A 19,066-nucleotide genomic window follows, 5' to 3' on the forward strand; every position below is an offset into this window, starting at 1 on the left:
CTTCTGATTTGAGGTCTCTAGTCTTGAAAAGTAAAAAGGTTTTTATATTGATTCAATGTCCTAGCCTCTTTAGGAATAACATACTTTGTTTATGAGGCCATTGGCAACTCCATTGGTCGTTTCTTCAAGGTGGATGAGGCCACGTCTTCTATGGGGCACTCTACCTTTGCTCGCTTGTTGGTTGACATTGACATCTCCTTGTCTCTCCCCAAGGATGTTGTTCTTATGGTTGGCGATAGGCCTTGGTCTCAATCGTTAGATTATGAGGGCCTGCCCTTCCGTTGTCGAAAATGTTTCTCAATAGAACATCTTGCTTCAGACTGTTCTCCTCCTCGCCATAAGGGTGTTGCTAATTTGTGGAAACATGCCACCATTGAACATTTGACTGTCAATGCATTGGATACTACTTGTTCCTCTCATGAGGATGATGTTTCCTCCTGTGATGAAGAGACTCTCACTGTTGTTGAGCCTTCTACTGATCTTCTCCCTATTGTTCAGCAACCATGTTCTACTACTATTGAGCCTGCTTCTGGTGTTGCTCTGCTTCGACAGCCTACCCTGCCACAATCTGTCGTTCTTTCTCAACTTCCTGTTGCGGTTCTACAACAACACTCTGCAGCTACTTCTGATCACAACTCTGTTGAATCACTTCCACCTGATCTCTCTCTTGGTCCTAATGATTGTATCGCTTGGACTGTGGTTCGTCGAAGGACGAAGGGGAGGTCTCCCCCCGTTGTCCTAACATCTCCCTCTCAAGGTTTGGGTATCTCTTCCCCTCCTTGAGTTGGGTCTAGTTTGTTTTTTGGTCTGTTTGTTGTAAAAGGTCTTGCTCCCTGGTTTGTTTTGTCTTTTTTATAGTCTCTAACTATGTTAAGGGTCCGCGCCCTAGCTAACGTTACTTTTTTAATCAAAAGCATACTCTGTTTATGTTGTTCAAAGTAAAAAAACCTTTCACAATCTTGAAATCCAACTTATCATTGTTTCATCTACAATAAAAATAAAGCCTATGGTGCTCCTCCTACTATATATATCACTTGTTCGATCTCAAACATATCCCTATAGAGTAAAGTTTGAACCTCCAAAACATAATGCCTTAGTAGTAGTACCTCTCAAATATCTGACAAACCACTTTATTATGTTACAATGTTATTCTCCTAGATTGTTTATATGCCCACTCACAACTCCCATTACACTTGCAATATCTAACCTTGCACACACGATCACATACATCAAGTTACCAATTATCGATGAGTACGAAACCTTAGACATGGAGTCTATCTCCGCCTATGACTTCAAGCACATCTCCTTAGTTCCAAATGGATGGTCAAAAAATACTAACTAATTTGGTATCCTACATTAGAAATATTTTCAACTCCTTCACTATGCACTCACTCTTAGACTGCGAATTTGTGATTTTTCCTATCTCTTGTTATTCTCATACCAAAGATTTGCTTTGCAACACCCAAATACTTCATCACAATTGAATTAGCTAATTTTATTTTGAGCATATCTATATCTTATATGTTAGACCTTCAATAAGATCAATCTTCATTAGCAAGACCTAGCTACCTAAGTATACATACTTTTCTCTCTTTCCTTAAAAGGCATGGGACTAACATTTGATGAAAATTGTAGAAAAAAAATGGCAATTGGCAAAGTCATATAATATACATCGGAAGAATGTTGCAAATATGTCAAAAGGTTTTATCTCCATTCTAGATTATGATTTTTCTTGGTTATTTGGCAACTGCCACATTGATATGATTCAAAAATTAATAACAAAAAAAAAAGTGTATTGCATCTTAGCATTGGTGATGTCTAATTGGCAAATTGGGTGGAATTTGGTTGAAGAATCTCAAATGTCATGGAGGAGGAAGGACTTGAACCCATTTCGTATCAACCAATGAGGCAAAACAACAAACCATGAAAAGTGGAACAAACAAAAAGGCAAACAAAACAAATCTCATAAAGAATAAGCAAAAAGTAGAAAAAACTAGCAAAAGAACATGGCTACAAATAGCCATAAGAAAGCAAACTAGAATAATGAAGGAGACTTGAAACCATACTTTATCCAACACTTCAAGAGAGGGGCAAACTTTAAATCATTCTTTGGAGAGAACTCAAACGAAAGATCTCGAAGCACATCACTATTTTTTTCTTTTAGCATTGCAAGAGTTATTGTCACCATTAATAATGACCTACAAAGAATCAAAAACCTTACCAATGGGATCACACATTAGTATCTAACACTATCATATTAAAATGAGCCTGGAAGCAACCCACATTAAAAGTGACCTCACACCAAGTCTTGGGGTGACATTTGAATAGTTGAGAGGACTCACAAAAAATTACTTGCTCCCAAACACCTAACTTGGAACACAACTTGATGCTATTTGACAAAGCTTTATCGGTTTCAACACATACACAAAACCTGATGAAAAGAAAATGTTTACAAGATTTGGTTACAATGTCAATGATAACCCATTTACCAATAGCATTAGTTATGCCTTGGATGGTTCATCCGTCCCAAAAGACTTGTGAAAGCTCAAGAAGACAAACCTAACTCAAAAATATTCACCTTGGCAACATCAAAGACAAGTCCATTTAGACAAATGCAAATAAGTCATCCCTAGGAACCAGAGACCTCCCTAAAGAATATCTAACAATCCTTCAAGGATTGAAACAAAAGAAAGGAGGCATCCATTAAATATAATTATTACACTAAGACCATAATCATAACAATAGTTGCTCGCCCAACATCAAATAACATCAATATTTGGCCTATAACCAAACAGCCTACTAATGAAGGAATACTCCAAATAAACATAAGCTCTAACCTAGAATCCTAACAAAGAAAAAAGGAAGACTACCACTCCCATAATCGCAAACCTGAATGGGAGATGGTTCAACAATAGGAAGAAAAATAGGGGCCCTCAACTAAACACTTGGATGCTTTGACATCCACCACTAAACACCTAGATGGTCTGACATCCACCACTGAACACATGTTTGACATCCACCACTGAACGTCGGGATGGTTTGACATCCACCATCCACAAGAAAGACGTAGGATACAAGACCAACACATGAAGAGGAGATTTATCAACATTATTGAGTAGAGGAGCAACAACATCACCCTTAGCAATGAGAAGTGGCAGGCTCTCAACACACAAAGAAGGAAGAGGCTCCACTACCTAGATCACAAGACCTTAACTAGGGAATCCTAACTCCTATCACCTTTCAATGTAGAAGTAAAGTTTTAGGCAAACTGTTAAGACTTCAACCACAGTGACAAAATAGAAATGTCCTTATCGGTTTCCTCCTAAGAACATGTACTAATAGAGGGCTTATACTACCCCCTGTGCCTCAAGGCATCCAATCAAGACTATGAGTATTGAATAGAAGTTCATAATCATCATCTACACCAACAAACACCCAATCTACCAGGATCCTCAAAAGTCACTTCATTGCCCTCGACACTATCAAGAAACATCTCCTCAATCATCAAAGTACTCCAAGATGCAAAGAGAGCAAAGCCTTTAAAGGAACACGAGCCCTTACCAACAATAGCCACTGTTGACATAGAATTTGCATGTTTAACCTTGGCCCCGTCATCTTCCCTACCCTCTAATCCGCCATGGCTATCATCTGTGTTATCTACCTTGCTTATGCCAACTAGGGTTTGCGTGCTCATCTATGCCTACATGTTTTGCATCATTGTTTTTCTTACATTTAAGGCTAAAATTCAATATTTTTGATATATTTGTTGCTAACATTTGGAGAGTGCGCGAATCTATTAGGCAATTTCTAAAGGGCCAAACACCTATTCCTAGAAGGGGAAAAAAGAAAAAGCATATAAATCTCTTTGGTGGTACCTTTAATAAAAGAATTGGTCTTTAGCCTTAATTCCTAGGGTGGTTCTACAAAAGAATGGTTTTCTAAAGGTATTCAAAATTTTGACAACATTTTTTATAATGACAAATTGGTCTATTGGAGTGAACTGAAAAAGAGATAATATTCTTGATTCTCAAAAAAGAACCTCCTCTAATCTTTCTATGGCTTCAGATGGACTATTGCAGAATTTCATGAGCTTTTTGAAACAAAAATCATGGATGATATTGTAGTTCAATAGTATAAAACTGCACAAGACCTCTAGTAAATGTGTATGACAAATTACATGATACTTAAAGTATCATTTACTTACCTCAATCTTAAATGTTAAACGGATTTAAGAGAGTCCAAATGAAATAGAATTTGCCAAATCATTTGGTCTGCCTTCCTAGAACCACAAAAGCTTCCTTTAGGTGGACGCCACTACTGTTGAAACTAGTTACTGGCACATTTAGAAGTCCTAATGGTTTTGTCTCCATCACATGGTTTGTACAATGTTGCTGAGTCATATAAACACATTTTTTATTGTCCTTATTTTAAAAAATAAATAAATAAATAAAATCTTAAACTTGTTTATTGGGAGTAAGGATGTTGGTCAAAACACAAAACTATTGTTTGGGAAGATATTCTTTGGTTCTAGAGCACGTCTGATAGGAAACTAAACAGATTCTAGCTTGTATTATCCACTGAAATATTATGTTTCATTTAGAAAGTAGGGAACAATAATAGTTTGCAAGGAAGAGTAAGATTGCTTACTGACTCCTTACATGAAGTTGACCACTTTGTTGCTACACAAATGTCAATGCTTTCAGATGTTTCAGAACAAGTTCTTCAATTTGATGAACAGGGATTCCATTAATATTTTAAATTATGATGTGTTACACACTAAATGTTGGCCAGAAATCGAGTCTAATGAGGAAAATAATGAAATACAAAATGACTAATGGTGAAAGGGTATGTCTCTTGCCAAAGGGCATACATGATGAAGAGGTATACCTTCTCCCTCACATTGAGAGATATAAAGGAAAGGAATCAAAAGCCTCCAATGACAGCACCATCAATCAGATCAGATCAGAACTGTGATTAAGTTACAGGCAGTAACATCCTTGTTCTTGGTGGTGTGCATGGGGATTATGGAAAAGAAAGGAAGTAGCATACACAGCAGAGATTATTGAATCAGAATATAAGAGGGTCCCATTAGGGGACATTACAAGCATTGCAGAAAAAGTAGCAGCTAATCTGCAGTCATATGCAGATAAACATACACACTAATCAATTAAGACAAGTAATCATGGTAATGTATGAAACTTTTTCACAATTCCAAATCATAAATACAAGAGATGATGATTTAAGAAATTACAGACCTTGAGTTCACATGAAAGAATATGTTACACATGTTCTGCACTCTCCAACCACAAGATTGTAATTTACACCTACAAAACAAAATCTACGCTGCCAAAAAAAACATGATCATTGGAAGAAAAATCAAATACATATCGCATGAGTAAGCTCCAATCAATAATCATCATCATCACTATCCTGCTCTTGTATGGCATATTCTCCATCACTGAGATCAGTGCCTCCTGGCTTGCTTTGTGTAGGATCATGTTCACCAACTTCGCTGAAAGGAAATTTTCCCAACAATAATTGTAGGTAATTTCTGGGGATGTTATCCTGGAAATCCATGTCTGGTTTAAGTCAAGGAATTTCAAGAAAATATCCCCAACAGTAGAGTTCATATTAAAGCATCAATGCTGGTCAAAAATCCAGATTTATTAAATATTGATATAACAGTGACCAAATGACCAAGCAATAAAGCTAGAAATCTAGGTTCTGGTATCCTCTTCAAGTAAATTATATTTTCTCCAAAATTTGCTACAGAAGAATATTCCTTTTTGGCTATATATATTTTGGGCCTTGGTGCATCAACTCCAAAGCTCTCAACACAGAAGAACATTCCTTTTTGGCTATTTCTACTTTGGGCCTTGGTGCACCAACTCCAATTCTCTTAACACCTTCAGTGATAATTTTTTCCCGGAATTGTTACTGACTAAATCAGACAGATTCTCAGTGATTATATTAGGTGGACTTTAATATATGGATAGCTACATCAGTCTTTTACAGGTAAATTTCTTGTGGTTTATTTTGTTCCCACTTTCTTGTTACCTTCTTATCAGCTATATTTTGTAACATCACTCTTTTTGCAATGTATTTACTCCTTTTCCAGACATAAAAAATTAAAAAATTAATATAGCTTTACAGGAAAATATGTCATCTTGGTAGGCTACTCAAAGAATAATATTTAAGGTTTGACTAAAAGCATGTCCAATTAAAGCTAAAAGGAAACTAAGAATTATTTTTAACACTATTCGATAGAGGTCACTTTATTTTTCTTTAAAAAAGAGGTGCTAATAATATGGACTAGCTTTCTCTAAATGAATGAATAGCTTTCTATAACTTCACCACAGTAATAGAAAGAGGATACAAGAATCTCTGCCTGGAGATGCACTTCCAAATCTCTGTGTTAAAACAAATAAATATGTTATGTAAAATGCATTAGAACAAATGTCAGATAATCACAAACAACTATTTCATTGATACTAAGAAGGAAAGCACCATAATCTTCAAACCTCAGGTGGTGGGTAGTCGTAATCATCCATTTCCTCCTCCTCCTCTTCCTCTTCCTCACCTTCATCATCATCTCCTTCATCTTTCTCATCTTCATCCTCTTCTTTAATTATATCAAATATTTTTCCACATCTCAGATACTTTATAAGTAATATTAAGATATAGCTATTTAATCCCTCCTAAAATTTATTTAGCAACACTAGCATCTAGCACAAACCATCAATCAAATAATATAACATTAGTATGATGTCAAAATTTTACCATGATGAGGATGTCTCTCATGATTTTCATTTTGAGCAAGATTTGTTGCATCTGCAGAGATTGAACTTCTATCAACATGTTCTAGCCCATCTGAATCACTTTCATGTCTTGTTTCCTCATAACCTGCCCTCCGTTTGTATCTTTCCAGAATTCTAGACTCCGACAGAACTAGTGTCCTCGCAGCATCACTTGAAAGTAAGGACAGAAATCTTACACGAACATGCAAGCGCAATCTGTCAAAGGTACTCCGACTAAACCACCCAGTCGATTGCTTCATTATATACAAAGATGTTAGATTTGAACAATAGTTGATATGCATACAAGAAAAAATGATCTATCATCTATTAATTCAGACAGATTTCAGTCAGTCAAAAGAAAAATGAATGAAAAATGAACAACTATGTGGCATACACAGTGCTCCCTTAAAGTAACAAAGATTTCTCAATCCAATACAGCCTTTCAAGCATATAGTAATGCAATTGAGGGCACCAAAAGCATACATTTTGCCACACATCAGCTTATAGCATGGTAGTCAAAAATGGTGCTTGTGAAAGATAAGCACTAACTAAATGTTATTCAGGCTTCGTGACTAAGTAGTTTGAGTACCTTCAGCAGAAATGACAACATGAAGAACCATAGTGATGTTTGGAAAAATACACATTATTCCTAAGCTCATAAAATACACATTATTGCTAAGCTCATATTGCATGCTTTTTTCTCCTCACTTAATAATGATAAGAAAATTATCTTTTTTCATTACTGACTTTGCTTCTTAATAATAATAAACTTATAAATACATGCAAACATGTATATATATGATTCCAATAAAAATATGTTTTTTAATTTAATTAGACTTTTATTATACTCACATGAACATTGTTTTTAATAAATTTATATTCTCTCATTTATGGAAGCAAGCGATTTCCATAATGTTAATTATAATTACAACTACTCGGGGATCGAAAACAAGTACGAAATAGGTGTATGCCGGCACAGCAAAAAAACAAATCTTGATACTATGTCACAAGGTTCAAGATCGAATTCGGCAACAAAACTCAGATGAAGTTCAGCAAGGAAGAAAAATCCAAAAAATATATATATATCATGATTAAATTCACCTTACATAGATTTAATTTTTAAAAATATATAAATAATATACTCACAAAATGATCAAAATAGTTTAAAATTGATAAATAGATTTGGATTTGTCCATACAAAACATAAAAAAATAATAAATATATACATATTTATGGTGTAAAATTAGAAATTGATTTGGAATATCACTTGCATAACATTTATTATGTATATAATAAGCAAAATCGCCATAAAAATTAAAATAATAATTTATCAATTAAATTTTAAACATATATAATACTATATTAATAAATTAAAAATATTAAACTCTACATATAATATTTTAATATTATATAATATTATAATAATAAATTAGAAATATTAAATTTTAAATATAATTGTATTAAATATTAATGTTTAATATTAATGAATTCTTAAATTAATAATAGTAAAGCTTTGGTGTTACAATTGTCTTGGTTTGTATTCGATACAGAGGCCTCAACTCATTGCTCAACAAGTGCACACAAGCCATACAAATCATTGCAAAATCCCTAAAGCCTACAAAGGTTAGAATCCAATCCAATTTCGAATGTTGCCAAAAACCAATACAAATTTCGAACATTGTCAAACTTCAAAAATATTTGTATCCTAGTCGCAAAAAAGGTGGGAAAAATCTCAACGAACCCTGAAGGAGGAAAAAAACCTAACAAACTGTAAAGAAGGCAAAGAAAACCCTGATGAATCCTAAACAAGATGAAAAAATATATATTTGCGAACCCTAAAAAAGCCAAAAACCCCCAAAAACATTTTTTCTGAAATATATCTTATTTAAAAAAGCTACGCCATTTTCTCCATACGAAGATGAACCGAATTTTTACAAACTTCCAATAATCTTTTGAAGTTCGCCGAATTTTGAACTTCTTGGCCGAATTTGGCTAATCCTGTGACTTGGTGACGCAAGAGCATCTCAAAAGACCACAAACGGGTCCTAATGTTGGAAGCATGCAAGACCTTTGCAAGACTTGCAGAGCCTACGGAGTGTGTCACATGTTGGATAAAAAGCAAAACAACATTCAAATAGGTCTACACCTATCCGCATTAAGTTTTAGACCGTCTTCAAGCACTCTGAACCATTGCACATGTCACACCAACAATTGGACCTGGGAGGCCAACACAAATCACTTCTAGTGTTGGGACTTGATGTTTAAGCACTTCAAGATTCGTGGGAGAGGATCAGCAGTAGCTACGAAGTAGTTGGGGAGCATTAGATAGGAGAAGGGAGATCCAAAAAACTTTTGTTTAGTTGTTTCTCTGTAATAAACCCATGGCAGCCAATGCGCCAACATGTGGGGCCAATGGGTTGAATGTAATGAGCATGTGAGGCCAATGGGCTGAATGTAATGAGCATGTGAAGGCCTATAGGCATGTGAACTTTTTGCATTCATCAATAAAGTTCCTATTCTTAACAATGTTCAATTCTTGTTGTGTTCATGTGTATTTTTGGCTGCAAGGCTTGACAATCCATTCTGGACCCTCCAACCTTGATTGCATCACTTTGTCTATATATATATATATATATATTGTAAAACTAAATACATTTGATAGTAGTGATAAAGATAAATATTAAATTCCATAAAAAATACTTAAGGTTGTTTTAGGGTTTTTGCACGCAAGAAAATGTTAAAAAATATTTTATTTTTTCACTTTTTTTGCATCAAGTGCCTTTGGGTATGCTCAAGTATGCCCAAGGTGTCCCCCAAATGCCCCGAGTTCCCTATGGGTACACACCCACCTACATGTTGTGACCATTTCACACCGCCCCATCACAAATGGGGACCCCCTTCTTTTGCTTTCAATTTTAGGGTTTTTAGGTTAGATTGCTAGTAGCGATCCTTTATGATGAATAAGTTTGAGTTGATCTATATACTCAACATTTTGCGAGTGAATGATTCGTGATAATCATCATCTTTTGCTTGCTTAAATGGAGATGAAATGCTAAATTTGGCCAAGGCAAACTAGTTTTCAAAAGTCAATGTTTTAAGGAAGGATAGGCTAGAGTTCAAATTACCATGAGAGGCTTGGAACAAAGGGATCAAAATAGCAAAGTTATCATTTTGGGAAGATTTCCAGTGGAGCCCAAAATCTGCAAACTAAAGCTTCTGGTAAAGCTCCAAATCAGCGAACTAAGCCTTGACTCTTCCAGTGGCCATCAAAACCAGCGAACTAAGCCTTGTGTATTTCAATACTTGAAAAGGGACCACGATCTTGCTAAGTGCGTTGTCAAGAAGTTGTTGCAAACTTAATCAATAGCAACTCAAGGAGAGGAATGTGTAGCAAGCTGATCGATCTTTTAATTTCCACTTCCAGTTGGGCTTCAAAAACACGAACTAACATTTCTAGTTGCCCCCCCAAAGTGCAAACTAAGGAATGGTTATTTCCGATCAGACCTCCAATCAGCGAACTAAGGATTGATGACTTCAAATCAAGCTCCAAATCAACAAACTAAGGATTTGTCACTTCCGATCAGGCCCTCAAAATGCGAACTAAGATTTCCTACCAACCCTCTAAAGTGCAACCTAAGCATTTCAACTTCCTATCACCCCCCCAAAAGTGCAACCTAAGTATAAGCATTTCCGCCAATCAAGTAGAAATGCGATTCTGCATCTAAGGCAAGGGAGAAACATTTAAGTATGTGCACCACCTTGAAAGGGCCCCACAATGAAGAGAAATGTTTTATTCAAATTCGAAATTTGATGACACAAGTCGATTTTGAGCTTTCCAAATACCTGAATTCAACAACATGATCTACAAAAGCAAGGAAGCAACACATGCATTCTATGATGATGATCTCGACAAATGCCTTGGCATAATCAATAAGTATTGGTTGTTGAACAGCCAGCCTAGCATATCCAAGTTACACACCAAGCTTCACAAGAATAATTTCAAGGAGGAATTCAGCGATTTAATCACTTTGCTCAATCGATCATGGGAACCCCTCAAGCATCTCAATTCGAGAATTGGATGTTCTACTTCATGGAAATCATATCAACTCGAAAGGAGAGAATTAACTGGGCAAGAATTATAAGCAACAACATCGATATACAACTCAAGAGACTTGCACGATACAGACATTCTAAATGAGTTCATATCTCATATATTCGCTTGCCAAAGCTCATGAATACACGGGATTAATTTATAGAGGTCCACTTGGTAGGTGAGCTAGGGAATTGAGAGCATCCAAATCATACACACAACTACATTATCCTGGCAGGGCACATTACAAGAAAGTGAATGATGCCTTCACGATGCACATAACACGAACCTTGCAAGGTGGTATTCATCAGAGGTTATCTCCACAAGCAAAAGAGCTGATAAAGAAGTTTGGTGCTTGGTTTATCAAGTTTCCCAAGTTCACCTACATAAGAATTCAAGGATGCTCTTGTCCGCCCTACATTCTACAAAGATATCCTATTGAAAAGATAGTATTGCTTGAGTTGGTGAGGCAGTTGATGACATAGAACAAAGTACAGAAGATAGACACAAGTCAAGGATCCCATTTCCCATTTCAGTTGGACAGTCATTGGAAGCATGTCCATCCTTGCAGGCGGCCAAGAAGGTGGAAGAAGAATTGAAATCTCTCCTCCTTATTCCATACTTATCCGAACGCAACATTGATCCCTATGGCAGTATCAAAAGATCTAGTGGGAGAAGGCACAAACATAAGCTACAATTAGAAGATCATTTCATGAATGCTCAAGATGATTTAGGCATAAGGAGAAGAATGTGCTCAAGACTATCAATTGACATCGTCAGGACATGCAAGGTCTTCAACATTCTGAATAAGGGACAAGATATTGGAAGACGTCTCCAGCCAATATATGAACAAGAGAAAGACAAAGAGGTGAAGGTCAATTGGATTGCTATGGAGATCAACAACTTGAAAGATTTAATGAAGCCAATCTTTGCATATGTAAAACGATGGGTAGACATCCAAATCCAAAAATTGAAGAATCGGGATACCCAACTGACATTCGAATCGATGGGAGAGATAGGCAACGTCCATCCATCACCCAAAATTTACCATTGACTGTATTTAGTAATTAGTTGGAAATTAAAAAACTCCTTGTATTTTAATTTTTAATTATTTAAAAAACAGGATCAAATGGTAAATCTGGGTGCTGGATAGACAATGGTGGAGAGATAGTCTTCCGATGATGATACGGAAAGTGAAAGCATAAGTGGAAGTGCCACCCAATCAACTCGCTCAAAGGGATCGAAGAGAAAGGAAAGTCACAAAGAAGAGCCTCCAAACAAGAAGCATAAATCAAGTTCAGGACACCCTTCCACCAGTACCTCTTCTGTACCTCTTCTGTGCACGAAGTAGAGATGAATCTGTTGATGTATAGCTAGGTCGGATCCCTTCTTGGGCCGACCTAGTACGTTTATGTCACTAATTGGCCTTTGGCCTTAGTCACGCCCTATATGGAATTTGTAACTTGTAACGTATTATATCGTTATTTGTTATTAGGCTGACCTATTGTGAATAGGTGCCTGGCCAACATGTTATAATAAGTGTCTACCTCCTATATAAAGGAGATGAATTGTCATTCAAGAACATACAATCAGCCAATACAATCATACACATGGCAAATACATTCTCCTTCAGCAGTGATCAGCGAATACCATCTACAGTCAGTGAATATCTCCTAAGGACAGGGAATTCACTTCTATGCATAGCGAACTACATTTCAAGGTCAACGAACCTGAATCAAGGTGCAGTAAACTTCCTTGAGACAGTGAATATCCTCGATCTGCAAATTGTGTCATTGATCAGCATTCATATTGCAGATAAGTTCTTATACTGCTGTGCATACCTTGCTGTTCTGAGTGCTTCAATTGTTGAAGTACAATTGTAAAGACTCATACTGATTTGTCTAATAAAGATCTGAAATTAGTTGCTGGGTGTTTCTTCTCCAAGAGGGAGATTTTCCCAGGGTATTTGGAGTTCTTTGTGTTCATTGTTTAGTTCTCTGTTATTGCTATCTATATTTAACAGTCTGATCTAAAATTAACATGGTATCAGAGCTAAGGTTGATTCAGTTAGGATCAGACTGTGTGATAGCATCACTCCTACTTCACCTTTTGAAGGAGGCAATATTTGATTTGATTTAAAACGATCTCCACAAGTGAAAGTAAATTTCTAGACTTACAAATCAGACCTAGGTAAATTATAAGACCTTAAGGGTAGAGGCAATTTCAATCAGAACTGAACGATTTTGAGGAGAAAATTTCAGATTAGGGCTGATTGCAACCAAATTTCATCAGTAGACACCAGCTAGCGAACTCCATCAGATTCTAGAGCAATTTTCTTATTCCTGGAAGTGAGTTTGGATATCAAACATGGGTGTGAATTTATAAGGTTTGATATGAACAAATCTGGGAAACATTTGTATCTATTTCGAGGTTGATTTGGAACGAAATCATCAGCAGCCCTAATGTTTAATGCAAGCAAGGAATAGAACTGTGGAGCATGGAATGAAGAACTTTTCCACCACATGAAAGGGGCAACACTTATAAGATCCATTCTCCAACATGGCGAATCGAGAGGAAGATAACCAGCTAAGAACACAAGAATAAGGTGTTACAATATAGGGAGGATGAAGAATAAGGGTGTTGCCTGATGAGTTTGTGGAGAAAACGTAAGAGCGAGTGGATGGAAAGATCTAGAACAATGGTTTACCAACAATAAAAGATAGGTATTCCTTTGTTGTTTGTACCTGTTGTGACCTTTTCACACATCGCCCCATTGTTAACGGGGACCCACTCTTTTTCCTACTTTCTGCGTTGTTAGGTTAAGGTTTTGGCGGCTTAGTGGGCAATTTTGTGTTTCCCGTGCCCGAGTCTCGGAGTTTTGATCATGCCAAGTGCCGTTTAGGGTTTTGAGGTTATAGGATCAAGTTGCAAACGTTGATATTTTAATGATTCTAAATTTTGTCCGAGTGTTAACCTTCTTGAGCGTTAATGTGTTTTTAAACACACGCGTCGGTGATTTTGTAAAATTCCCTAACAAGAATTTATTCAATATAAAACGGATTCTCATTTACATAGCACTACCAGTGACAATGAACGTTTTCATACAGCTTTAATTTGGAATCTTCCTTATCTATTAAACACATAGTATCTTAACTCATATTGAGTACATAGCAGATGTGGGTAATTATTATTCTCAGACATTAAACATTCAGTAAAGAGCAAAGAAGAGGAATGTCAGTTGTGGTGCACCTGATGACATAACTGTGATTGTTGTTGCAGAACTTCACGTACCACCAAACACGAAGTAGAAGACTCCAAGAACTGCGGAACTTCCCCTAAGTTTACCAGAAAATGACTACCATCCAATCGCATTCACTGAGTTTTACGGTACCCAGAATGATATCTTCTCGGTCACAATGCCCACTCCTATTTGCTCCAACTCCCCCGTGGTTCCATTGGCACGACAACTCACTGCGGAGACTCCCGTGACATGGTGGCGATGCTAGCACGACACCCCACTGCGGAACTTTTGTTTCAATCTTCAACCCGTTTTCGGGTTGCTAGACATGGAGGCGATGTTGTGCGGAATCTTCTTACACTGAAGGGTAATGCATTTACTGCGGTTTCCAGTTCCTATCCCCTCGCAATAGCCTTGGTTAACTCCGCATGTATGAACACTCCTATCTGCTACATATACCACGAACTTCCCACGGACAACACTCTGCACCTGCGATGTTGTCACTTCTCCATACCATGAGACCAGTAGGCCAGCCAATGGCTGACGAAAGGCTTAAGTGCTTTGCGGTGTGTAATCACCCATACACCAGTTTCGATTCTTCTTTTCCAGGCCTCCTTCATCAGCTTACGCCATGCCATTTTATTCATCCACCAAGTAGTTTTATGAACTACCTTTATTCATTAATGCATTAACAATATGTGTTAACAATATTAATTATTTATATTAATCCAAGTTAGAATATTAATATAAAATAATTAATATGATGTCTTATTTATTTTCATGATTTATTTATTTATTGGGGAACATTACAGTCTCCCCTACCCAATGTTGCTTGCCCACAAGCAACTACAATCCAGGATGCTGAAGGACCTGCTCATTTTCCCAAGTAGCATCGTCCAATGGTAAATTCTGCCATTTAATGAGGTATTCCCTGATTGTCCCATTCGGCAAATGCTGGTCTCAAGTTTCCAAAATCACTTTGGGTATCATCTCTAATTTCCTTTCTTCATCCAATGGTGGTAGGTTCCCTGATATTGTCACCTGTTGACCCAAAGCTTTTTTGAGACAAGATACATGGAATACATTATGTATTCTGCTTCCTTCAGGTAAACCCAATTCATATGCCACTGCACCGACTTTCCGAACCACCGAGTACGGCCCATAAAATCGAGGCTTCAATTTCTCAACCCCGTTCCGCTTGAGGGATGACTGCCTATAGGGTTGTAGTCTGAGGTACATCAATTCCCCAATTTCAAAATGACGTTCAACACGCTTCTTATCTGCATAAATTTTCTATTGATTCTGAGCACATTGCAAATTTTCCTTTAAGTGCTTTCAATATATCTTGGCATTCCTGAAGTACGTCACGAGATTTGGGAACATTACTCTAATCAAAAGCCAAATCAATAAAAGAAAGTGCATCATACCCATATAGTGCTTTGAAAGGGGTCATACCGATAGATATATGATATGTGGTATTATAACAGTATTCACCCAAATATAGCCAACGAACCCAAGCTTTCTGATGTCCAGATACATAATTACGAAGGTATCCCTCAACCCACTTATTTACTATTTAAGTCTATCCATCGGTTTGTGGATGATAACTCGTATTGTTATTCAACTCCGTACCTGTCAGCCTGAACAGTTCCCCCCAAAATATGCTCAAAAATCTGCTATCGCGGTCGTTGATTATATTTTTTGGTAAACCATGTAAGCGGAACACCTCTCGAAAGAATAGTTCGGCAAGCTGAACAGCTGTGAATTCTGTAGTGATAGATAAGAAATGTGCAAATTTGGTTAATCTATCGACCACAACAAAAATGCAATCCTTACCTTGAAATCGCGAGAGGCCTGTAATAAAATCCATTGATATACTTTCCCATTTCTGTTCTGGTATAGGTAATGGCTGCAATAGACCCGCGGGATAGGTGTGCTCTGTTTTATTTTGTTGACAAGTGATGCCTACTTTGACATAACGAAGGACATCATTCTTTAGACCTTTCCAAGTGAATCTTTCCCTTATCTGCCGGTAAGTTTTGAAGTAGCCGGGATGCCCTGCTAAAGGAACATCATGCACTGATTGGAGGATTTTCTCTTTCAATCTCGATCCTGGAGTCAACTGAATCTTGTCTTTGTAATAGATAATATCATTTAGAATCTTATATTTATCATCTTGTGTATTACCATTTAGCAAATCACAGGCAAAAGAATCCTTAGAATATTCAACCAGCAATAAAGATTACCAATCAACTGTTACTACAAATAATGCATTTATTTCAGGCCTTCTAGATAGTGCATCTACAACAACATTGTTTTTACCTTTCACATATTCAATTTCGAAATCATAAGCTTGGATCTTACTGATCCATTTTTGCTGCCTGTCATTCAAATCTTTCTGTCCCAAGAAATATCTCAAACTATTATGGTCAGTTCGGACTACAAATTTGCCACCAACCAAATATTGTCTAAATTTTGCCAATGCGTGCATGATAGCCAACATTTCTTTGTCATAAATAGAATACAATCTCTCTAGATTATTGAGTTTCCTGCTTTCATATGCTATAGGATGTTTATTTTGCATTAAGACTGCTCCTATTCCTTCACTAGACACATCACATTCCAAGACAAAAGGTTGATTAAAATCTGGAAGTGCAAGTACTGGGCAAGAACTCATTACCTCTTTCAATTTCTCAAAAACTTGTTGTGTCTCCTCCGTCCAATGGAATGCCCCCTTTTTGGTAAGGTCCGTCAACGGTGCCCCGAGCTGTGAAAAGCCTCTGACAAACCTTCTGTAATAACTGCATAATCCAAAGAATCCTCGTAAATCTGTGAGATTTCATGGCGGTGGCCAATCCAAAATGGCTCCTATTTTTTCCTGATGAACTTGTACACCTGTAGCACTGATCATATGCCCTAAATACAAAATTTATGTCATTCCAAATTCACATTTAGAGGCCTTTGCATAAAGTGATTGAGATTCCATAATACCAAGAACAATATCAATATGTTTCAAGTGATCTTCCCAAGTTTTGTTGTAAATCAATATATCATTAAAGAAAACTAGCAGATATTTCCTCAACTGTCTGTTAAAAGTATGATTCATGCAAGACTAAAATGTTGTCGGAGCATTTGTTAATCCAAATGGCATAACCAAGAATTCATAATGACCATAATGACAACGGAAAGCAGTTTTATGGACATCTTGATCTCTTAACTTAATTTGATGATATCCTGACCTCAAATCAATTTTAGAAAAGTAAACAGCACCATGTAATTCATCTAACAACTCATCAATTCGAGGAATTGGATACCTGTTTTTTATTGTCTTTTTGTTAAGAGCACGATAATCTATACACATGCGAAGAGTCCCATCCTTCTTTTTGACCAATACTACTGATGATGCAAAAGGACTAGAACTGGGCCTGATATGCCCCATATCCAACAATTCCTTAATTGCCTTTTCGATTTCATCCCTGAATGTTTTCGGATGTCTGTAAGGAGTTGTGATAACGGGTTTTGCACCTTCCTCTAATTCAATGGTATATTCAAATCCTCTGTCAGGCGAGACCCCTGGAGGTATATCACTGAAAACCAGATTATGTGAATCTAATACTTTCAATAAATCATCTTGATAATTTTTAGATTCAAAACATGTTACCTTGTTGGAAATTAAACATTGTGATGACAATGCCACATCACCATGTCTGAAAATAGCCTCCATTCTTTTAGCACTAACGATCCTGGGACCACCGTTAGACATACCCTGAAGTACTACTTTCTTATCATCAATCTTAAAAGAAAATTCCAATCTTTTAAAACTCTGCGTGTACTCATCTAATGTTTCCATCCATTGAATGCCCAAAACAACATTTGTACCAGCCAAGTCAATCACATAAAAATCATCAATAACAGTATAATTGCCAAGAGTAATACTCAATTTAGGGACTTTATGAGTGCTGGACAAATTAGTTCCATCTGCTACTCTAACATCAAAACCTTCATGTTTTTCAGTTTGCAATCCACGTTTTTCCACAAGAGTTGCATCTATAAAATTATGAGTAGAACCACTATCAAGCATGACAACCACACGCTGCCCATTCAAAACCCCTCTTAACTCTAAAAATATTATAATGAGGTGTTCCTGTCATAGATGCTATTACCCCTTCTCCATGTTTAGTTCCTGTCCCTGATTTTGTGTTTTGTGGTACGGTTTCTATATTAGTATCAACATTCTCTTCATCGTCACTATCTGACATAGCCTCAATGTAATGAATTTTTCCCTTTCCCAAACATCTATGTCCTGGCTGCCATCACTCCCTACAGCTGAAACATAGTTTTTTCCTCCTGAGTTCTTCTCTCTCTTCTTTATCTAACTTGTTTTTAGGGAAATTATCTTTATGGAGAGGTTGTCTGTTATTTTCCGCTTTACATGGCGGGACTTTAAAAACTTTCCCTTTTGAAGATGGCTCCAATTCTCTTGCTCTCTTAATAGCTGTTTGTAAAGTAGGAGGGTTCAAACTATAAATATCACGATTTTATCTCTCTCTGAAATTTCAGTTACTAAAACTGCCAGTTTTTCAAATTCAAAAATGTATTGTTCAACAGTCCCAGATTGCTTAAGCTGAGTTAAATCTTTAAGATGAAGTTCAAGATCTTTGGAGTCAAATATGTCAATAAGTTTCTCAGTGAATTCAACATAAGTATTAATCTGATTATGACCCAAGGTTACTTGCCCATGGTGCCACCATTCGTGTGCTACACCGTCAAGATGTAATGCTGCATATTTAATTGCTTCATCTTCCAACATGTGATTTAATTGGAAGTAGGTGTCAAGTTTTTGCACCCAAGCTCTAGCAGCTGTTTTCCCTGACCCATCAAAATAAGGGATAGACATCTTACCTATTTTTCTCTGCAATTCATTGTTATTCCCTCATTGTC

At 36.7% G+C, this 19,066-nt stretch overlaps 1 protein-coding gene across 3 annotated transcripts in view; it reads right to left on the reverse strand.

Annotated features, from left to right (window-relative positions):
* Positions 1-5,180: 5,180 nt before the first annotated feature.
* LOC131036397 (uncharacterized) overlaps positions 5,181-19,066 on the reverse strand; it is a 160,025-nt gene continuing 146,139 nt past the window's right edge. For 2 of the 3 annotated variants that reach the window (XM_057968280.2, XM_059221579.1), the window contains 4 exons: positions 6,781-7,051; positions 6,522-6,622; positions 6,377-6,410; positions 5,181-5,579 (listed from right to left, as the gene is read on the reverse strand). In XM_057968280.2, coding sequence (XP_057824263.2) covers positions 5,407-5,579; positions 6,377-6,410; positions 6,522-6,622; positions 6,781-7,051 — 579 coding nt within the window. In that variant the 3' untranslated portion in view covers positions 5,181-5,406. The remainder of the gene's footprint in view (positions 5,580-6,376; positions 6,411-6,521; positions 6,623-6,780; positions 7,052-19,066) is intronic. The other variant, XM_057968281.2, reaches the window with a different exon arrangement.

Source organism: Cryptomeria japonica, chromosome 5 (assembly GCF_030272615.1).
Source record: "Cryptomeria japonica chromosome 5, Sugi_1.0, whole genome shotgun sequence".
Lineage (NCBI taxonomy): Eukaryota > Viridiplantae > Streptophyta > Pinopsida > Cupressales > Cupressaceae > Cryptomeria > Cryptomeria japonica.